Source organism: Delphinapterus leucas, chromosome 7 (assembly GCF_059928025.1).
Source record: "Delphinapterus leucas isolate spDelLeu-1000000601 "Yukka" chromosome 7, BTC_Dleu_Yukka2, whole genome shotgun sequence".
In the NCBI taxonomy this organism is placed as follows: Eukaryota; Metazoa; Chordata; class Mammalia; order Artiodactyla; family Monodontidae; genus Delphinapterus; species Delphinapterus leucas.
The window spans coordinates 4,813,842-4,837,222 of record NC_143135.1 but is presented as its reverse complement, the minus strand read 5'-3'; the positions used below and the strand labels follow the sequence as shown (position 1 = coordinate 4,837,222).

Genomic DNA, 23,381 nt, shown 5'->3' with positions numbered 1-23,381 from the left:
GGACGGGCTGGGGAGTGGCGCTCGAGCTGCTGGGCTGCTCAGTCTGGGCGGGATTCTAGGGGATTGGTAGAAAGTGGTCTGGGAAGTGGGGGTGGGGGGTGGATTCCAAAATGGGAAGAGATTCAGATTTTTCAGGATTAGGATTCCCGACGTGTACATCCCTAGGTACATAGGCTGTCTCCTTGTGAGGGGTTCTTTCCCTTTGCTGGTTTGTTCTTCAGTGGGAGTGGGAAGGTAGAATGGGAGCTAAAAGTCTCATCTGAGAATTCTGTGAGGCTTCTTTCTTGAGAAGATGGTCACACTGCAGAGATATCTCTGAAAGTCAAAAAGAAGAGGTGTTGGCATTTCTAGGGAATCTGGCTTCAGAAGTAACTTTCTTCTCGTGGATACCTAGGAGCATGGGATAAGAAGGAGAAAGGAGTTTACCTCCAAAAGGGCACATATTTTAAAATTTGGTGAGGTGGTTATTTCAGGACATGTGTGTATCCTGAGGAGCTGCCTTGGGTGGGATTTGGGTGGGCAGATGAGGGTGTGAGTGACCTGAAGATGAGGTTTCTCACAGCCTCTCGTCTTTGCTTCTTGTCTTCTGTCTCTTCCTCTCTTTTGTCCCTTTCACTGCCTCCTTCCAGAACCATTCCCCAGTCCAATCCATCTTTTTTGTTTTTTTTAATTAATTAATTTTTGGCTGTGTTGAGTCTTCGTTGCTACGCGTGGGCTTTCTCTAGTTGTGACGAGCGGGGGCTACTCTTCGTTGCGGTGTGTGGGCTTCTCATTGCGGTGACTTCTCTTGTTGTGGAGCACAGGCTCTAGGTGCATGGGCTTCATTAGTTGTGGCACGTGGGCTCAGTAGTTGCGGCTCATGGGCTCTAGAGCGCAGGCTCAGTAGTTGTGGCGCACGGGCTTCGTTGCTCCACGGCATGTGGGATCTTCCCGGACCAGAGCTCAAACCCGTGTCTCCTGCATTGGCAGGTGGATTCTTAACCACTGTGCCACCAGGAAAGTCCCTCAATCCATCTTTAATACTCAACCTCAAACCTTAGAACTCTGGAAACAAGTTTTATTGAAAAAGCTAAAGACCTGAAGGCCCAAAAGGAGGGTCTGTCGGGTGGTGTCCCAGGGAAGGACATGTTCTACCAAGGTGGGCAGGCGTGCCGGAGCGTGTGTTTGTATGAGTGGGAGAGTCTGGGGGTTGGGTCAGGGCTGGGTCTGTAGGAGCAGGCAGAGGTCTACTGAGAACCGTGGTCGTGTGAGGAAGTCAGCTGCAGGGGCCTCATGGATGGCCTGGGAGTTGCCTGTGGGAGAGGGCCCTAAATTGGGACTCTGGCCCTTTTTAGGTGTGCTTTTGCGGATGTGAGTTTCTTCTCAGTAGAGGTTGGGGATTCCAGGGAAGGTGGTTAAGGATAAGAGGGATGGTCACCTTTATGTTTGGATTATTATTGGGGGAAATTATTCAGTATGGTTTCTTAGAATTCCTTTGGTCGCTGCTGGGTTGAATTTTAGGGCTCACTTCCAAAGGAATAGGTGCGTTTCTGGAGGGATATGGTGGTGGGTCGTTAATAAAGGCGTAGGTCGGGGGAAGGGTAGTTAGAAACTCCTAAATGTCTTACTTTGATTGGGGGGCCCACCGTGGGCTTGGGCTGTCGGTGCTTGTTAATAGCTGTGGAGTCAGTGAGGGTGGGCGTTTGATTCGTTCACTGCCCACAAAGTTTCCTACTTTTTCCCTTGGCCGTCAGGACCTTCTGCCCCACCTCCTATGTAGAGGTGTTTGCATCCTGTTTTAGGTCATTGCTACTCAAAGTTTGGTCCCAAACATCACCTGGGAGCATGTTAGAAATCCCAGGTCTCACCCCTGCCCTGCTGAGTCAGAATCTGTTTGAACAGATTCAAACACAGTGTACTTCACATACACATTTTAAAACATCTTAAAATGTAAAGTTGGGCCTCTGCCTTTGTGGTAGTCTCCTAATAGCTTTTTTTTTTTTTTTTTTTTTTGCGGTACGCGGGCCTCTCACTGCTGTGGCCTCTCCCGCTGCGGAGCGCAGGCCCAGCGGCCATGGCTCATGGGCCCAGCTGCTCCACGGCATGTGGGATCCTCCTGGACCGGGGCACGAACCCGCGTCCCCTGCATCGGCAGGCGGACTCCCAACCACTGTGCCACCAGGGAAGCCCCTCCTAATAGCTTTTGTTTGCATTTTCCTTTGGCATGTTCTCCTTAAGGAGCCTAGAGGCAACCTAAGAATTTCTCCACATGCCTTTAGCAAAGCGTGTCCGATTTCTTGCCACCCACCCCTAGCCTCACCCCACCCCACCCCCAGCCCCGCCGCCATCTCTGTTAACCTTTGGGATTTTGTGTGTGTGCACGCCCGTTCCAGGTAGTGAGTGCCTTGTTTATTACGGTGTTCCTGTTCCTTGTGGAACTAATATTACGCCGGCTGATTTTTCATTTATTCTCATCCCCTTCATATTTTCATTCATGGCAGTATTTCATATATGGTGGAAGAAGAGAGTGTCCTAATCATGGTGATAGCTTGCTAGCACGTGGCAGGGCAGACAAACTCTGTTTCTGTGGTGCCCGCCAGCCCCCATGTTTCCTGCGGTTGTTTTGGTTTTAGAAGGTAAAAGTTCATCATGTGTTTTAAGCCAGAGGCTTGCTACTAAATATTGCTTTTCTCAGCCTTTTTGAAGCTCTCTTAAAGTGAATGCTCTCTTACAGAAAATGTATAAGTTCCATTCCCCCCGCCTTCATGTCCAAAGTACAGACCGTTTTAGTACCCAGTGTCTGAGAATTAACATCACTAAGAAACTGATGTATAGAATTTTTGGATGTGGGCATTGTGACTTGGGGAGTAGTTGGTACTGTAGCTACTGTTAAAATAATATATTCACTGGCATTTTCCTTGGGGGACTTTTAATTTCCTGTAGTGTTCAAAGTCCAGAGAAAACCTGTAACATTCTACTTAAAATGTGATGGATATTTCCAAGTATGTTTATCTTCATTGGGGCTTGAACAAGAGCCACTCATTGCTATGATTACTTCTACAATGTGTTTTACAGTGGTTAAATGAGGAGAAAATTATCCAGAGGCTTGTGGAAATAGTTCATCCATCGCAAGAAGAAGATGTAAGTTCTCTTGTGTGACTATAAACTTGATTTTAAAAAAAAAAGTGAACCATGTTTATTTGGGCACAGAGCATAATTGTACTAGGTGTGAAGGTAGAGGGGAGGTAACAGCGATCACCTGGCATTCTTCAAGTTGACAGGTTTCTAAACGCCAAAGGCTTTTTAAAATATTGCATTTTGCCGATACTCAGAAAATTTCCCGGAATGTGAAACAGTGAGCCTTGGGTCTAGCTCCTTCTCCTTTTTAGAGCTGAGACTTCGTGCTGCATCTGCTTGCCTTTATTACAAACCTCCTCCACACTTTGTTTTTCTTTTATACCACATCGTTAGCCCAAATGATGTGGCCACGTCTGTGTGCATTTGTTTTTTCCATTCTGGCTAAAGCTTTCCAGACAGCGCAGCAGGATCCTGGTCACCATTGAATCCTTAAGAGGGATGAGCTCTTGGTGGTTCTACTTCCTGGCTCAGGCTTTTGTGCCGACAGGTTTGGCCTTTGTCCTGGGTGCTAAAGATTGACTTGGCAGTAGAATTGAAGCTGCTTTGGAGTTTGCACGTTGAGCTCCATGCTGAGGGGATGCTTGGGGGCGGGGTGGGGTCTCCAGGACCAGCGGGTATGCTGCTGTAGAGGAGGCTGTCCCCCTACTTCTCTGCTGCTGCCCTTGTTGCTGTCTTCAGTAGTGCACTGACTCTTGTGGAGCTGCCAGCATTTGGCCATTTCTGCCTATGGGAATGACAGTTCCACGTGGTTCAAGGTAGTATCTACAAAGGAGTTGTTTCAAACAACATGCAGGGTATGTAATGGGGCATGGGCAGCCTCCTTGGATGCCTCTAGCTTGGACTAATCGGAGAGTGAGCGCCATAGAGGAGACAGTGCAGAGGAAGGAGCATGTGGCCGGAGCGTGTTCTCCCCACCAAGACAGATTTCCTGTGGAGGTAGATGTAGCCCCTTCTACTGCAGTCCATTAAAAAACTTTTGGTACCTGGAGTTTATCTAAAGCAGGCTCCCCATCCCACCGCCCCCTTCAAAAAAGAAAAGAGCTAACCATTAAAGAGGCTGTTGATTCCCACCCTCCCCTGAGACAGTACATCATGTGCTCCCTGCAGTATCGTTACTGCTGACTCTCAGGAAGGACACTCCAGTGTGTGCACGTATTGGGTGCTAGAGCTTCGACGGCGCCCTCGGCCTGGTTGGGGTGATGAGCCCTCCTGCTGTGGCTGGGGGAGTTGGATGGTTCCAAGAGCACATTTCCCATGTGCTGGAAATGTGGCCGGTGCAGGCCAAGGAGAGTGAGGACAGGAGTGTGGCCTGCCCTATTCATGGGGTAGGGAGGACACATCCACAGACGAAGCTTGCTCATCACCAGGTTCCTGCTCAACAGGTACTGTCCCTGTCTGAAGGGTCCAGGAGAAGTTGACAGAGGAGAAGCCCAACTCTGCAGCAACTTTTTTTTGCAAAGGACAAAGCGTTTGGGGCATCAGCACCTTCTCTGACTTGCAAGAGAAGTTAATTTTGTCTTTTGGACAGTCCTGTTGATACTTCCATTTTGTATTAAGTGATGAATTGCATATATTTATTGAGGAAATGTTAGACTCCTGATTGCAAACAGTGGATTTTGATATCCTGGTGTGTGTTGTCATCTGTGCTGGAACCTTCTGGTCTCACTGGGCAGGTGATGCTCAGTGCCACATGCCACGGAGCATAGGCGTTTGGTGCTGAGGTTTCAGAACTTTCCTGTAGAATACCACACTGCGCACTGAAGTGATATTTCTTATCCATTAGTATATTCCAGAAAGCTGCGTGTATTTTTTCAAGCCAAAGAATTGTGTTCATCTTTCTTTGCTGCTAAAAGGATATAAATTTGGGGGGTTATATTTTTCTTCAAGTATTTAATTAAAGAAATTTTTCCTTGTCAGAACTTTAATTACATTTCCCTACACAAAGTAACGTGTATTTTGTTTGTGGCATTGTTAAGTAAAGCCTGGAAGGGTAAAATACTCATGCTTGACATATGTTATTTCTTTGGACCCTGGCTTTTTATTCACTGTAGCTTATGGCCAGTGTTAATTTGTGTTACTTCTTAAGCAGTTTCTTCACTAACTTTATTTTATTATAAATTTGACTTCTGATGTGTTTTATAGTTAAAATTGTACTTCTTTCCTTTAGCGGCATTCAAATGCATCACAGTCACTTTGTGAAATTGTTCGCCTGAGCAGAGACCAGATGTTACAAATTCAGAACAGTACAGAACCAGACCCCCTGCTTGCCACTCTAGAAAAGTATGTTTGAAACTCTCTTCTTGTTCTTTCTTCATATTGATGCTATTTGATGTGCTTCCAGTGTAAGTACTTGGTAAGTGTTTCTTACGTGGGAATCGTGTCCCTGGAAAATAACCTGTGGGTGGCTGAGAAGGCAGGAAAACCTGCTTATCTGATCTCAGCCAGTCGTGATGCCCATTGGAGACTTACAGGGTAAGAATGTAAATAAATGACATTTATATGTAGACTTTGAACTTTTCAATAATTGTAAACTAAATTCTATAAAACTATCATGGATGGGGCAGTGACATCATAACTGCTGTCACTGCCTCCATGGTCTTTGGGGAAGATAGGTATATGAAGTAATTTGACCCATCTTAGTCAGTGATTTTTTTTTTTAATTTTTTGGCCATGCCGCGTGGCTTGCGGGATCTTAGTTCCCCGTCCAGAGATTAAACCCTCACCATCAGCAGTGAAAGGGCCAAGTCCTAACCACTGGACCACCAGGGAATTCCCAGTCAGTGATTTTTAATCAGAAGTTCTTCTTAGGATCCACTATACCTTGGCAGCTGACAGGGGTAACCTGACCAGACCTGATTCGAAGGGTTATACATCTTGTATGTTTTGTTTCTTTGTATTGCTCCTGCCCTTATTTTTAGATAATTCCTAATGAACAGACATCTCATGTGTTTCAGGTGGAAGACAGCTTGGGGGTGGTGTAGTATTTTGAAATCTGCGAATGGCCAACCTACCATACTGGTATTTGTAGATTCATACATTTTCAGGAAGAGTATTTACCATCAAGTATGGGCATACATTTGCCTGCATCCCTACAACTGAACGTTATTTTAGTAAACAAAAATAAGGCATTTCCCCACTTTGGATGAGTAACTGGAAAGAGTACCTACAGTTAGCGTTGTTATGTACGAATGGCAGTCTCGCATCAGTTTACTGCTACTGTTGTTCTTCTTAATGACTTTGTTGGAATTTTTTAGTCCTCCTGTATATTGAGACTCGTTTGCATCTTTTGGCCGGGAAGACCCTTTTATTAAACTAAGACATTTGTGTGTATTGTTTACTTGGCAAGTGTGAGGCAAACAAGGAACAAATTAGAGACAAGATATCTTGTTTTAAACTCTGTATTCTGAGAAATAAAGTTGTATTTTCCCAGTGTGCATTGTAGAATAGGAAGGAATTGACGAGTCCTCTCAAGTAGCAAGACAAGAGATTATCAGCTTCTGAGTAAAATGTCATCTTACCTGCCCCATTTCAGTTATTCTTGGGCATTATGGCATATGTACTCCTTTTATAATATACAATACCGATAATTGTAGTAGAAACAGGTTGAGCCATGTAAAAATTAACTTACTCAAGGTTAAAAAATGTTGACTGACAGTAATTTCATATGGTTCATGACTGCACTGTCCACTAGAAATATAATAAAAGTCACATGTAATTTAAAAATTTCTAGTAGCCATATTAAAGTAAAAAAATAGGTGAAATTAATTTTTATGTTTTATTTAATAGGTACAAAATAATATTTCAACATATGTTCATTTAAAAAATTATTAATGAGTGAGTCTACATTCTTTACTTTGTGCAAAGTTTTGGAAATCCAGTGTGTATTTTACACTTAGGGCAGGCCAATTCAGACTAGTTACGTTTTGAGCATTCTGTGGCCACAGGTGGTGCTTGGCTCCCTTCCTGGACTGTGCAGGTTCACCCCGAGTGTCAGGCTGGTCAGCAGTAATCACTGAGTTCTTCTGTGCCAGCCCTCTCTTCACTCAACTCTATTTGGACTAAACGTGGGCTCTAGCTGTTGGAGCCTCTGTATGCACTAGCTAATATATTTCACACTGTGTTTCTAGTCCTGGATCAGGCAACTGTACTTTGATGCAGATAGGTACATAATCAACATCATTAAATGTTAGTCAGAGTAAATTTCTTCAACTACATGGTCCTAAAGAGTCAGGGGCTCCATGGTGTCACTGAGTTAAACCTTCACTGCACTGAGCATCGGGGAGACTTAACTCTGTAACAGTGCTTCCCACACTCTTCTTGAGGATGAGAACCAACCCTTTTTAATATCAGACGTGTTCCCACATTATAGTCGTTCTCTTTAGTATCTGTTGATTGAGGAAGTACACAGTGACCAAAGGCTCCTGTGAGCTTAGTATGCTTTTATTAATTTTAACAGTATCTGTGTATATTTTATATATTGTTATATATCTGTATGTATTTGATTATCACCTAATAATACATAGCAGTGTTGTGTTATAAGCCAGTCTACTCGGTATACAGGCTAACCCCCACATAAACACCGTATGTGTAACTGGAAGTGTAGTTTAGCACTGCAGGAAAAATTGGAAATGAGCTAAGGTTAAAGAGAATGGTCAGGGTGGGTAGGGATACCAAAGGGTCTCTAAGAAAGTGGACCGAGGTGTTAGGTAGTGAGTGTTAGCTTGGGAGACAATCTGAGCTTAAATTGAACGTATTTAATTTAGTAGCTCTGTTGTGGGAAAATCTGAAGTTCCAGAATTCCTTTAAAACTAGTTGTGTTAGGGAGGGTTGGACCGGGCAGCTCCTAATTCTTGATACTAATGAGCTGACAGTGGGTCGGCCTCTGGGCCGGGTTGAGCCCAGTTATTTTTATAGATGCGAGTCTTTAGCTGCCCACACCAAAACAAAACAAAACAGAAGTGCGCCATCGTCTCAAAGGCCTGGGTGAAGAACCTGGCTGGCCTCGTGCATAACACAGCTCACATAATGAACTTTATTGGTGTTTGTCCAAGAACTCCATTTTTTTTTTTTTTTTTTTGCGGTACGCGGGCCTCTCTCTGTTGTGGCCTCTCCCGTTGCGGAGCACAGGCTCCGGACGCGCAGGCTCAGCGGCCATGGCTCACGGGCCCATCCTCTCCGCGGCATGTGGGATCGTCCCAGACCGGGGCACGAACCCGCGTCCCCTGCATTGGCAGGCGGACTCTCAACCACTGCGCCACCAGGGAAGCCCAAGAACTCCATTTTTTAAAAAGTGGAAGTGAATATGTCTTCTCACTTGTAAATAAATGCCTTATTATTTAAAGAATATGAAGGCATTCTTTTTATCCTGTTTAATAAGCTCAGTTCTTCAGTTTATGATTTCTTCTGTATTGGGTGATATTTGTTTGTTTAGCTAAGACTCAGAATATGGCTCAGCTGCTGTGTTGCATCTTGACCGTCACATTTTTGCTGGTTATTATCTCATTTTTGTCCATTAGTAGAACGCTCTCCATGGGTATGGTAGACTTCCAATTTGATGCAGCCATGAAAGAGTGAGAACCTCTTTGTTAGCCACTCCCTTCAGGCGTCAGGGTTTATGAAAGGTGATGTTGCTCTCTAGAAAGTTAGACACTACAGCTGAATGAGAAGGTGGACGTCTACAGTTGGATGCCCTGTCGGTACCCCTCTACCTGGGGTGAGGCTGCTATTTGAAGAATATACGTATTTACAAAAAAGCAGTCTGTTTTCCAGAGCTCAGTTCCAAGTTTAATAGTTACTCTGTAGACTGCTGTGTGTTTAGTGACTTTTACAGTACTGTTTTGGGTAGAGATCTCACAAGCAATTCTAGTGCTGGTCTGAGAGTACTTGAAAGCTACTTCCTGCAAGGGGATCCTCTGAAGTTATGTTAGATACCAGTTTTATTTGCTTCCCCCAAAGAGGAAGAGATTCTCTCCTACTTGCTGCCCTAACCTGGTAAAGGAACTGGTGTTAGTAGCCAGTGAGCACAGCTGTACCTTGGGGTGACTGGTGTGTCTGCCAGGTGGGCACCAGGGACAACCAACTGTCCCTCTCATTGCTAAGGTGATTCCATTTCTTAATCCCCATGGGTTCTAAAAATTACTGAGATCCTAAGAAACTAACAGGTTACCCTTGTATTCTACATTAATTGTGACCTTGTATACATGTATGGGGGGGTGTCATGGGAAGAGCCTGTGGAGAATACTTTTGGGGCAGGAGTTCAGTCACACCCATTTCACTGCTACCACATTATTTTGGTTTTTACCGAATTTTAGTTGTACAGTACAGTGCAGCATGTGATGTTATCTTGTATCTGTTTTAGATGTTTGTTAATTATACATGAATGCCTTTGTGGGAAAATATTTATGGTTTCTTTTGTAAAAAGTCCCCTCCTTCTGTGGGGCTGAAGGGTTCTGAGTCTTTTTACCGCCTGTCCCCACCATCTGAGTAGGAGGTGACTTCCAGTCGTGAGGTGTTTGTTGGCTTTCAACAAGATTGGCAAAGGCACGCAGGGCCCAGATGACTTTGCTGAGGGGAGGGGATAGGCATATATATATATATATATATATATATACGTATGTCTGTGTTACATTTATGATAAGCAAGATCACTGGCCTTCCTTATAGATATATTAAACATAAAATATTGTTAATAAATATGCACAAGTGAGGTTGAACTGTTTTATAATACTTGTCTTACTGATACCATGATCTTTTTCTCCGAAGTTGTGTTAAACAATGTTACAATTAGCGCTTGACTATTGATTTGTTTTCCTAGGCAAGAAATCATAGAGCAGCTCCTATCAAATATTTTCCACAAGGAGAAGAATGAATCGGCCATAGTCAGCGCAGTCCAGATATTGTTGGCTTTACTTGAGACACGGCGACCAACGTAAGTTTTCCTTTCTATCTTGCGAAATGAGCCATTTGGTTTTGCTTTTAGAATTTTTAAAAGCTAAGAGTTAAGTTGTTGGTTGATCGCTACAATATCATGCCCGTGAATTTCAGGTGTTGAATCTTTTTCTACTATATAAATAGTTTTTTATGAATGGGATGCATAGATGTAGTTGAACTATATGGTTTGGTAAACACTATTGGCAATATGTGGATTCTAGTCATCTGGGGTATTGTAGTAGTTACCAAAATGCTTCTATAATAAGTCAAACCCATACAGAATGGCTCAAACACAAGAGAAGCTTATTTCTTGCTTATGAAAATTGAAAATAGGTGTTCCTGGTTTGTATGCAGCTCTCCTCCAAGTGGCAGTTCAGGGCTCTTTCCATCTTGTAATTCTGTCCAGTGCTTGCTAGCTTGAGGCTTTGGGTTGTTTTTTTCTGGGGTTTCACGTATGAGGCAACTACAGTTCATTAGGCTGTTTAAAAATGGACGGGCAGGTGGCTTGAGGCCTTAAGGAAAACTTTGTGCTGTGTGTTTCAGAATCAGAAATATAGTCTTGTTTTCCCTATGTATGTGCCTCTGGACAAGCCAATTAATATTTGTCATATTATTCTTTACAGTTTATACCCAAAGCTAATTTACTTATTAATTGTCAGAGTTTTCCTAATTGTTCTCTGGAGAATGAGAATTTGAAGAGGTATGTATGTGTTTGCATTCCGGGACCATGTGGTTTAGAGATCAGAATTTGTATTTTCTTACCCACTATTGGATCCATCCAGTAAAGCAGAGGGCATGAAGAGGAGGAGAGACACGGTCTACTGTCAGCATATGAAAATTTAGCCATCCAGCGTTTCTGGATTTAGTTTGTGATGTCATTTTGGTTTCCAGCAAAATAGTAAACACAGCCTTACCAATCCCTGCTTCCCAAAGTCTTCATCTCTATTTCTGGTTCTTTAATCTCTGGTTAGTGATAATGGAAGGGCAGTGTGGCAGCACTGCTTCAGCTATGTTGTCATTTGGAGTTGTATCTGTAGTTTTGACTTTGCCTGTGTCTTCCCTGGTAAATCATATTTTAAATAACGTAACCAATAACTTAAGGTGTTAATCAGGTGATACAGGACTGTTACCTTGCTACTCATGCTGCAGGGCAGTTGCATCATCTCTCAAAATGGTTTAAAAGCACATGAGCTGGTGCTGTGAGATTTATATTGACAACTCTGGCTTGAGAATGGAGATGATACAGTAATAAATGACAGGAAGGAATTTCTGATCAGAAGGAACTTATCCTCAGACCACAAAGGTTTATCAAATACTAAGCACGATTAACTTTAAAGAGGGGCAGGTGGAGGGGTGGTGGACAACTGAGATCTTAGCCTTATCCTTATGTGATTTCTGAATCCCTAGGATAAAGGATAAATCTTAAAAATATTTGGACAAGAAAATAGTGGGTTAACTACAAAGCAAATCACGTTGCCAGACATGTCATTTGTAAAGCTAACTAAACACTGAAAAACAGGGGGCAGGATTGTGACCCTGAAGCACTTTTGTTGCTGTGTGAGGGCAGGAGGCATTTTCAAGTGTATGGACCTCAGTGTCCCGTCCGTGTCCTGTACCTGGGCCAAATTACTCGAAGATGGACTTTACCGAAGCCAAGCAGAAAAGTAAGGTCGAATAAAGAACTTAAGATAAGGAAATATGTTGGTGAAAGTAATGATAAATGAAACAGATAGGAATGTGACAATTCATATGACTATGAAAGTTATGTTAAGAATGAATAATTGAATAAGTCAAATGTTGAAAAAAAACCCCAATAAATTCCAGATTATTTTAATAAAACTCAAGAAATAATGAGAGGGCTTCCCTGGTGGCGCAGTGGTTGAGAGTCCGCCTGCCAGTGCAGGGGACACGGGTTTGTGCCCCGGTCCGGGAAAGAAAGGAGAGAAGGGGTAAGTTAGTGCACAATATAATTCTTATCTTCTGCTGAGGAACTGAGGTACTTTGATACACAGTTTCATTTTTCATCTTAAAAAAATGATAGTTCCAATGTGTTTTTTATAAACGTAGAATAATAGTAGGTTATGTAACGCCCAAAGCGCCTCAGGTGCAGGGAGAGTAAGGGCACCCTGAGAACTACAGACTCAGGACTTTGCACATACCTGCGAGCCCTGCTCAGGAAGTACTGGAGGCCGGGTAGGAGCCCTGAGAAGGCCTCCCTTGCACAGTAGGGCTGCGGAGTGCAGCAGCAGGGTCCTTCTCCATTCCCGCCCCTGCTGAATAAAACCCTGAAGCCACTGGCGAAAGGGCGGCAAACCCTGTAACCCTAAAGACACGATGAGGAGGAAGGGACCAGGAAAAAGCCTCTGCCCCACAGGACAAGCAGGGACACTTTTCAGGGCCCAGGCTATTAGAGAGCCCCTACCACTGAGGTAAGGGCAGGATCACCGAGAGGGCCCCACCCCTGAGGTCCATGAGCACTCCCGCTGCCTGAGACTGAGGCTGAACCAGAACAACAGAGCGGTCCTCCCCACCAGGCCACCACACATCGAGTGACGAGAGCAGCGTGCTGGCGGAGGGAAGGCTGCAGTGTGGAAGGAGGCCATCAGCACAGGAGCAGGCTTGAAGGGAAGAACCTCAGCCAGGGGCAGAGCAGACAGAAGTTGAGAAAACATTGGCAATCCATCCCTAACTATAAATACAAAGTGACTTGAGACACATTTAAAGTCTTCAGTGTGCTGAGAGAAGTCAGTCATAGGAACAACAAAACCCAAACCTAACTCAGCTGCTGACTATAAATTGATCCAGAAACCCCACACTAAAGACCTAGAAAAAAAGGGGTGTATCCATTGCAAATACTAGTTATATCAGTCTCTGTTGTCTTACACAGCATGTCCACGTCACAGCTAAAAAATTGCAAGACAAAGAAGCAAGATAAAAAGAACCCAAACAAACTGAACTCTCAAGAGAAAAAGCAGTCAGGAGAACTAGATTCAAAAATGTTGGAACAATCTGGTAGGGAATTTAAGATAACTGTGATTAATGTGTTAAAGGCTTGTGGGAAAAGTGAGCAATATGTGAACAGATGGAGAATTTTAACAGATATGGAAGATCATACACAAATGCTAGAAATGAAAACTACAACAGAAATTGAAGAATGCCTTTGGGCTCATTTGTAAACTTTGACATAGTTGAGGAAAGGATCAGTGTAGGACACTAGAAGTTACCTATACTGAAATATGAAGAGTTAAACCAGGAAGACAGTTGCTTTGTGAGGCCTAGAAGTCATGAAGCATCACCAGGAACCAGTAACCGTGTGCCCAGATCTCAGTTTCTCATACCATCCTCCAGTAAAGGAACCAGGGCTTCGTGGAGAAATGGCTGGTTCTGCAACTGGGCTAAGAAGTACACAAGATGAGTGTGGAGCGTCCTGTAGTGCAGACAGTAAGGACGCGCTCAGAGAGAAAACCCACAGCACCGGGTGTGTGAGAGGGACACGGGCCAACTAAAAGAGCTCCCAGTGGCCAGAGCTGGGAACACTTGCACAATAAAATAAGGCAGTATTGTTTTATAACACAAAGTATAAAATACCCATGAGTTCATACTGATATAAATAAGTGACTGAATAAGTAAAAGGGGGTGAAGAGACAAACCTCCCCTGTGGGAGAATTCCAAATAGTTCATAATCCCTTCTCAAGGAGAAAGAAAAAGACTGTCCGTTCTTGACGTGTAGACTGCACCTCATGACTTCCTTCTAAAAAGTGCAGTATGAAGAGAGAATAAAATGAGAACTTGACAGTTACTCTGTCAAGTTTGCCAGAGAAATCTGACCAGCACTTCCTCAGCCATATAATCAAAGTCAGCAGCCAGCACTGTTGTGTTGATAGTATGTAATGAAAATGTCGTTTTACTTGTGTGTTCTTCCTCTCAAAGACCCATGATCATGAGAAAAATGTTAAGACCAGACCCCAAATGAGGGACATTCTGCAAAGTACCTGACCAGGAAAGTCTGAGTAACTATCACAGCCAAGAGGAGGCTAAGGACACTTGAAAGCTAAATATAGTGTGGTGTCCTGGGTGGATTCTGGGTCAGAGAAACAACTGTAGGCAAAAACCAAGGAAGTCTGGATAAAGTATGGATTTTACGTGTGAGTACTGGTTCATTAATTTTGACAAATGTAAGATAATAACGGGAAACTGGGTATGGGTCACATGGGAACCCTGCACTATTTTTGCAATTTTTTGGTAAATCTAAAACAGAAGTTCTAACAGAAATGGACATAACGTTTAGACAGAAATCAGTAAGAAGCACAGTACTAGCAATTCAGTGGACCTAATTGACGAGACCAAGTGCTGGCAGGACTGCGGGGCAGCAGGAAATCTCATTTGTTGCTGGTGGAAACGCAAAATGGTGCAGCCACTTTGGAAGACGGTCTGGTAGTTTCTTAGAAAACTAAACATACTTTTACCATACAGTCCAGCGGTTGTGCTCCTTCGTATTTACCCAAAGGAGCTGAAAACTTAGGTTCACGCAAAAACCTGCACACGGTTGTTCAGCAGCTTTATCCACACTTGCCAAAGCTTGGAAGCAGCCAAGAGGTCCTCAGCAGGTGAGTGGATAAATAAACCGTAGTTCATCCAGACAGTGGAATATTATTCAGCACTAAAAAGAATGTGCCCTCATGCCATGAAAAGACATGGAGGGACCTTAAATGCAAATGAAAAAGAAAGAAGTGTGGGCTTCCCTGGTGGCGCAGTGGTTGAGAGTCCGCCTGCCGCTGCAGGGGACACGGGTTCGTGCCCCGGTCCAGGAGGATCCCACATGCCGAGGAGCGGCTGGGCCCGTGTGCCATGGCCACTGAGCCTACGAGTCCGGAGCCTGTGCTCCGCGGTGGGAGAGGCCACAACAGTGAGAAGCCCGTGTACCGCAAAAAAAAAAAAAAAAAAAAGAAAGAAAGGAGTGAAAGAAGCCAGTCTGAAAAGGCTACATACATTCTGGAAAATGTCATATTTTACTGTGGAGACAGTAAAAAGATCACGGTTGCCAGGTGTTGGCAAGGGGAGTGAAATGAATAGGTGGAGCACAGGGGACCTTTAGGGCAGTGAAAATGCTCTGTATAATATCATAGTGACCAATACATGTCATTATTTGTCCAAACCCATTAGAGTGAACCATAATGTAAGCTGGGTTCTGGGTGGTGATGATGTGTCAGTGTAGGTTCATGGATTGTAATAAACATACTCTGGTAGAGGATGTTGATAATGGGGAGGCTGTGCATTTGTGGGGGCAGAGGGTATATGGGAGTCTCTGTACCTTCCCCTCCATTTTGCTGTGAACTTAAAACTGCTTTACAAAAATAGCTTTAATAAATATCAACCAGTATAACTGATACCAACAGACTAAAGAAGTAAAACCATGTGATCATTTCATTACATTCTTGTATGATAAAAACCTCTCTGCAAATTAGGAATAGAAGGGAACTTGGAAACTGAGAAACAAAAAGAAAACCCATAGCTACCATCATTCTTAATGGGCAAAGACTGAAATCATAGCCCCTAAAATGAAGGACCATGGCAAGAATATTTCCCATCACCAGTTCTATTCAGCCTCATGCTACAGGCCCTAGCGGTGCAGTGAGGCAGGAAAGAAAGAAAAGGCATCCAGATTGGGGACTAGGATGTGGACATACGTTTTGTGGGGGGACCATTCAGCCCACTGAACAGCTGAACCAAACAAACAGAGCCAGCGCTGGTGACAGTGAAGCCTCACACTCTCCGACTGGGATGTTAAGTCATGTGGCCATCTTCTAAAAACACCTGGCAGTTTTTTAACAAACAGACCTTTATTACAATATATTATCCAGCACTCTCTTAGATATTTACCCAAGAAAAGTGAAAATTGTGTCACACAGAAACTTGTAAGTGAATATTTGTGCCCTTTATTCATAGTCATCCAAAACAGTAAATAAGCAAAGTTTCCTTAACTGGTGAGTGGTTGAGGGAGCTGCGTGGATGCAGATACCGTGCATCTGGACTGTAGATCTCTGTTCAGAGAGGAAAGGAACAGACTCCTGATGCCCCAAACAGCCATCACTTCTTGTGCCTTTCCAAGTCTATGTTCCAGATTTCATGTATCTCTTCGGAATATCAGCACAGGTTTTGTTTTGGATTTGGCAGATTTTTACATATATTTGAAAGGATTAAAATGTGAGAAACACCATGGATATTGATTGTAGTACCTGAGTCAAGGCAGGTACATAAATTGATGCTCACTAAGTATTTATTAGATGAACAAATAAAATGTATATGAATGATTAAGGAATTTTAGTATATGCTTTTGTATGGGTTTTTTTTTTTTCACATAAGTGGGGAAAAGCGGATCGTTCTATAAATGTGGCTTAGAAGTGACTCGCCACTTGGGGAAAAACATATCATGTCTATACCTGTTTTGCATAAAAATAAATTCCAGATGAGTTAAATGAAAAACACCAGAGGAAAAGTATGCAAATACTCATAGGATTATGGCATTGTAAAGAACTTTAAGTATGGCTTCCTGGACAGAGACTATAGTGAAGAATGCTATATTTGGCCACATAAATTATTAAAACCCCTACACATTAAAAAGCACTATAATCAAAGCAAAAGGCCTTTACTCTACCTACTCCCCCTTTCTAGGAATTGAGTTTCTGAAGGCTGTTCCGTGTAGCTCTTAGAAATCACTTGCCCGTGTGAAATATTTTCAAGTAACAGCCCTAATAACCACTCTCTAGGTGTTAGCTGTGTCCGGCAGCGCCCTCAGTCCTTTGTCCTCATTAGCGTGGTCCCCACAGCAGTCCTGGGGTAACAGCCCTAATAACCACTCTCTAGGTGTCAGCTGTGTCCGGCAGCGCTCAGTCCTTTGTCTACATTAGCGTGGTCCCCACAGCAGTCCTGGGAGGGACATTCTTGAGTGGTTCCTATTTTCCATATTAGAACGAATTACTGGTGAGTGAAGGTCCAGGGTTCAGGCTCAGGCAGTCGTGCTCCAGCAGCTACATTGTTAAGCGCTAGTTTGCACTGACACACCACTCTCAGGTTTATCTTTTAATCTGAACTGTACACCCACATTTTTAGACCCCTCCCTCCTTATGTCCCCAAACTTGGAGAACCCCTGTGCTTTCTAAAACTGATTGGGATTTGGGAGTCTCATTCCACTCGTAATTGTTTTTCTAAAAGGAGTGGTTTATAATGAGTATAGATGAAGCTTTATACAGAAGAGTAAGTTAAGACTTTTAAATAGGAAGCAGTGTTGATTGATTAGTCAAGAGAAACTGTATAGAACAAATACAGGCTTGTTTATTAGTAACAGTCTTCCAGTGGCAGGCAGTGTGATGTGTCCTGTAATTCAGGGATCTCCTGCTGCTTTCCAGATTTTCTGGTTAGAGACCTGATATTAGTACAATAGGTATAAGGAGTTAGAAGGTTTAGGAGAGAATGGGAAGAAATGGCATATAATTTCTCACCCGACACTGTACATCTTTGGATTTCAGACCATGTTGGCTGATCCCCATCAAGGTTTTATTACACCTTCTTCCTATCCTTCCAGAAATTTTGATATAATCACTATATATGCTATAGCTATTATGTATATCCCTATACGCTGATTCGGAGCACCTTGAGTGATTTGTTCTGAAGTAATAAATAAAATTAACTTGCTTTGTTTCAAGATTTGAAGGCCATATAGAGATCTGCCCACCAGGCATGAGTCATTCAGCTTGTTCGGTCAACAAGAGCGTTCTAGAAGCCATCCGAGGAAGACTTGGATCTTTTCATGAACTCCTGCTTGAGCCACCCAAGGTAAGGCAGCTCTCTGAAGCCCGTTGACCAGCGAGTAGCTAGATTTCAGCTATTGTTAGAAAGTAGATGAACCTTGTGAGTTAAAGGACTGGCTGTGACTCCCATGTGCAAAGCATATTAGAAGGTACACAGGCAGTTGTTTTCATTGCTCTTGAGCTAGTTTTTAATTGGCTTTCATCGATATATAGCATCTAAATTGATGAATAGAATAGAATTAAAATTAAGTAAGTTACTCATCCTCTTAGGAAACTCAGCTTTTTGCTCTTCCTCTATACCCTGCATACTTACGCGCCGGTACAGTAGCTTTCCTCTCACAGCGTGTCATTGTCACATCTTTGAGGTAAAAGCTAACCTTTTAGGAACTAACCTTTGAAACTGAGCTGTCTTACTCAGAGTTGGAGCAGTGTAACCGCCTGATGGACAGGTATCTCATTTAAGAAGTAGTTGGCTGAATGTGACTTGGAGTGTTAGTTTTTCTGTCGGGAGCATCTGTGTGCTAATCCAGAAATGACTGTTAATCAGGCAGCCACTGAAAGCACAGACAGCAGACAGCGAAGACCTCCAAAAGAGGGGTGTCCAGGGTCCATAGTGGTGTCCTTCCGTGACACCCCACCCCCTCGGGTTGGCGCAGATCGAGCTTTAGGGGACAAGGCTCTTCCTTTTGGCATCTCTAGGGTGGAAGGCAGTTCCATGAGAGTTCTACCACCTGCACTAGTTCTTACACTTTGGTTTTTCCTTCTGCCCTGCATCATTGCATCCGGCATCCCAGGCTCTGGAAAGTGTGTCTCTGTGACATCTACGGTGCGAGTTACTGGAAAATTAGTAGACTAGTGTCTCCTTTCTAAAGTAGATGTTTTCTGTTTACTTAACCATCTTGTGGAGGGGGAGCTGGTGTTTAACAGTGGCGTCCTTTGTGCCAGACCTGGGAAGAAGAGGAGGGAGAGTAAGGAGAGGAGAAGGATTTGCTCAGGAGAAGAGAAGTGGAAGTTGGAGGGGAAGGAGGTCCTGTGAGAGGAGAGGGTGTGGCCAGGTTCCCCTGACCTGTGTCTCAGGTGCCACAGTCTTCTTTTTAGGTGGACAAAAAAGGCAGCGTCTAATATGGATTCTCACACTGGTACTCTTCTTGGGCCTCGCTCGGAAGTAATACAGTGTTTGGTTTGCCCTTCCTCTTGTTCACGGCTAGGAGTGAGTTCAGCTTGTGGCTGCTTTTACTACATGATGTGGTGTGTGAGTAGGTCCGTGTTTATTAGAGCTGTGCCGCAGGGAGTGAAACTGGGGGCCGTCCAGTTCCACTGGGCCTGGAGGAGCGCAGGCAGGGGGGCAGGGATCCCCTGTGGACGAGGACATGGAGAAGGGCATCCTCATCGCTTCGTTGTCACAGGTCATCATCCTTTCCTGCCAAACTTCTGAAGTTCCGGAATGTTCTGTGTCTGTCTTTTGTGATTTCAGAGAATAGAAACTCCCTTTTATGGACAAGAACAGGTTTGAGGTTGATCCTGTTTCAAGGTTGTGATGGCAGAGGCAACTTCTGAGTTTGCACTTTTATCACAGATTTGGGAGAGATTGAGAACTGTGATCTAAAACCACTTGTAACTTTTCTTAGTTTCTTAGGTTTCTGGTCAGAATTGGAATATTGCACTTTTTTTTCCGTGGACTTCAGTAGCTTTCTGCTTCATTCCTGTGGTGTTTGCAATGTTGAAGGCAAGGGGATACTTGATTTCTTATAAAATTTGTAGTCCAGGGAAATTACTTAATTGTTTTCCCTCATGTTCATTTCATCATATCTTAAAGATATCATCAGTAGGAGTTTTGGATTTTCCTTCAGGTGTAGAATTTAGGCCAAGTTGTTTGCAGGCTTAGTTTACCTAGCGTTGTATCTTAGCACATACTCCTACACCCTTTATTTGTTTACTGAACTGAATTTAATTGGAAAGCTTTTTCTTCCTCAGAAAAGTGTGATGAAGACTACATGGGGCGTGCTGGACCCTCCCGTGGGGAACACCCGGTTGAATGTGATTAGGTTGATATCCAGCCTCCTCCAAACAAATACCAGCAGTATCAACGGGGACCTTATGGAGCTGAATAGCATTGGGGTCATATTGGTACGATATCCCCTGAAAGATGTCTTAATTTGCCCTTGATACTTTATGGATACATAACTGAAGGTAGAACCTCATAAATTTACAGCATGTGTCAGTGACTTTCCTTGGTCCGAGTGTAAACAATCCTTTATATAGTTTACCCCTTGAGGTTATCATCAATTTTGAATGCTTTCAATTTTTCAGTAGTAATTTATTGTTGCCGTGCGTAAAGAACTGTATTAGAGAATTTGGAAGATGGTTAAGACAGACGTTTCCCTTGAGAAGCTCAGTCTCGTATGGAGGATGGAGTGAATGTAGTCACCCTCTTCAGGGGACTGTATTAGCAATAAACGACTGGGGCTTACAGCATTATTTTCTCTTCATAATTAGCCAGGGGACAAGCTTTGATTTTCTTTCCACTGAGATAGTATACGAGGTCTCTGACACTGTCTTGATTTGAGTCCAAAAGACTGTCTTTCGATTTAGTGTGAGACTATCTTTTGATTTAGTCTGCTTCAGTGGAAGCAGAAGGGAATGGAAGGGAAAAGGAAGAGCCCAGGAATTACCTGGACTTCCCTGACCCCTGAGTTCCCCAGCTCCAAGGCCTGTGTTTGGGATCCATGGGCCTGGCCCCGGGGCCTCTGCTTGCTCTATCCTGCCTCCGCACAGCACAGATGGGTTCCCAGGACCCACACTGTACACCCGCTGGCCACACTGTACACCGGGAGGAACTTGGAGTGTGTTTCAAAGGAGACTCTGGGTGTTTGCTCTTTACATGAAAGGTATTGAATGTACACTTCATATACATTTCTCATGTGATCCTAGGTATAAAACTTCATATACATTTCTCATGTGATCCTGGGCATGATTTTTCAGATCATGCCCAGATAGGGGATACATTCCATGGCTAGTAAGTGGTGGAGCCAGGATTTGAATTCACATCCAGTTTCAAACCCATGCATGCTCTATCAACCATTCCCTTTGTTCTTCCTAGTGTCACTGAGATAGACACTTTCAGTTGTTTTTCAGCTTTGTGTTAAATGACATAGCAGTAGAAGGCGTAGAGAGCAGGAACGTTTGGAGAAAGATGAGACGCTACAGGATTACAGTTTCCTTGCCAGCATAACCCTTGCCCTGTGGGGACATAGTTTTTGCCCTACCCTCTGACAGGGATATAACTTCCTAATCCTGTCTCTGGGAGTCTCACGGAAGTCATCAATCACTAGTCTTTCATCTTCCTAGTAGTAAGTTTACAGCTGTTGTTAATTCATTCTGTTGTTAATCTTAGAGCTTCTTTTGAGTGATTAATATGAGAAAACTCCTAAGTGGATCATTAATCATTATCTTTTCATTTTGAGATTAGACAACCAAGACTCAGCGATATCCTGAATACATACTTGATGCATTTGTGCTTTTTGGAATTGTCTTTTTTTTTTTTTTTGTGCTACTGTTACCTTTTCAGGTAATCTGGAAAACCCTTGCACCTCCAGGAGTTCCGCAGGTCACCACCTCTCATACCTTTCCTGTTTTGCTCTATCCACTGATAGTTCTATGAGTTTTGAATGCCCGAGTGGTTATTTTTTTTAAGGTGTGAGCACCTCAAAACTGGAGACCGTATTTTTGTCTGTCTCCCAGGTTGCACCTAGCACTGTGTGCTGCTCAGAAGTCATCAGTAAACGTTTGTTGAGGCAAAATGAAATTCTCATAAATTTCTTTGGAAATTTACTGAACTCTTAATATCTGTATTAGTCACGTTGAAAACAAAAAGACACTCTCTTTCTGTCTGAGAAATTTATTATTGTCTTCTCTTTATGTGTTTATTGTTGGTCTCTGTTAGTTTCCATGCAAATTCTGACATGTTAAATGAGCAAATACCATGCTATTTAGTCTATGAAGGCATTTTAAACTGCATTTAAAATAAAATGTGTTCCTTTTAATTTGTCCTATTGTACTAGGAACACATCATTTTCACTTTATTAATTCATTATTTGGTCAATGTGTTGCGGTAGTGGCTTAAACATGGAGGAGACTGAATAAAAGAAAGCATTATTTTTCTTTTTTTGTAGGACATGTTCTTCAAATACACGTGGAATAACTTTTTACACACACAAGTGGAAATCTGTATTGCACTGATTCTTGCAAGTCCTTTTGAAAACACAGAAAATAGCACAATTACTGATCAAGACTCCACTGGTGACAATTTGTTATTGAAACATGTAAGCTTACTTGGTGTCTTTTTTTCTGCCACTCCTGGTTATAGCATTTTTCTGCTTAAGGTGTGCAGTGAATTGAGGTTTAAGGGTGGGAGGTTAGATTTCAGAGTCTGAATATTTAACTTGTAATGGTACTTTTAACCAGTGATTCTGTAAATCATATCCTGGACAATTAACCATTAGATGAACTTTTAAAAAAAAAAAAGGCTAAGTGGCTTGCTTATTTGGGAAAGTTAATAAATTTGAAGATTTAGAAATCTTTTGGAGATTAAAAGAACAATGCAAATTTAAATACTGCAGAAAACATTTGAACCAATTATTTGGCTTGCCAGAGTTTTAATTTCTTGTGCTGAATATATGACTGAAAGTTGGGAGAAGTGAGTTCTTATGCAGTGTCGAGGAAGCCTCTTCTGGGGGTCTGTTTTCTTTTGTTAAATATGAGGTGATTTTACTAAGTCAGTCTTCAGGTTTCTTCTTGCTCTGAAGTTCTGTGATTGTGTGACATTCTCTAGCTCATACTGGGTTACGCCCAAACCTTGAAGATGGGAAAGGCTAACCTGGAGTAACCAAGTAGATGGGGAAGACAAATGACATTTGAATAAGACTGGCTGTGCACATTCGATAATGCAGCCCACAGCACTGGTCATTGGCGTGCGGAAGTTTGGCAAGCCACACCTATTTTTAATACGAATGCAGTAATGTTAGCTCATAGAGAAGTAAGTGTTGCTCGCATTTAAAATGTACAAGTATTGCTGTGGATTGTGAGTTAAATTTTTGCCGAGGCATAATTTTCTTTATTCCATTTCAGAGTAAAACCTGTCTTTTGCTTTAGGTCAGCTGCTCACTGGTAGCAGTACTTGAAATATATTATTTCCTCGTAGGTTCACTGCTAAAGGCATAGATCCTGTCTTGAATCCCTGTAGTGTTCTGGGGCCCTTGAGTAAATTTATTTTCACGGTGCATCTGATTTAGCCAGTAATTCACAGCTGTATTAGGCTTGCTGGGTTATATGTATAAAGTGATAGGTATCACTTTTCTGTTTAACTGGAGTTCTGTTTCACTTTAAAAATTTGACACTTTGACATTTATGTCAATGTTAAACTGGAACGTTCCTTTTTATTCAGCTCTTTCAAAAATGTCAATTGATAGAACGAATACTTGACGCCTGGGAAATGAACGAGAAGAAACAGTAAGTAAATTGTTTTCTG

The 23,381-nt window shown here is 42.9% G+C and overlaps 1 protein-coding gene across 25 annotated transcripts in view; it reads left to right on the top strand.

Moving 5' to 3' along the window:
* The window catches only part of PPP6R3 (protein phosphatase 6 regulatory subunit 3), a 127,084-nt gene that overhangs the window by 61,635 nt on the left and 42,068 nt on the right, over positions 1–23,381 (top strand). For 24 of the 25 annotated variants that reach the window (XM_089914382.1, XM_089914380.1, XM_089914390.1 and 21 more), the window contains 7 exons: positions 3,055–3,120; positions 5,285–5,397; positions 9,931–10,044; positions 17,750–17,879; positions 19,829–19,981; positions 22,027–22,176; positions 23,298–23,362. In XM_089914382.1, the coding sequence (XP_089770508.1) occupies positions 3,055–3,120; positions 5,285–5,397; positions 9,931–10,044; positions 17,750–17,879; positions 19,829–19,981; positions 22,027–22,176; positions 23,298–23,362 (791 nt within the window). The remainder of the gene's footprint in view (positions 1–3,054; positions 3,121–5,284; positions 5,398–9,930; positions 10,045–17,749; positions 17,880–19,828; positions 19,982–22,026; positions 22,177–23,297; positions 23,363–23,381) is intronic. The other variant, XM_089914388.1, reaches the window with a different exon arrangement.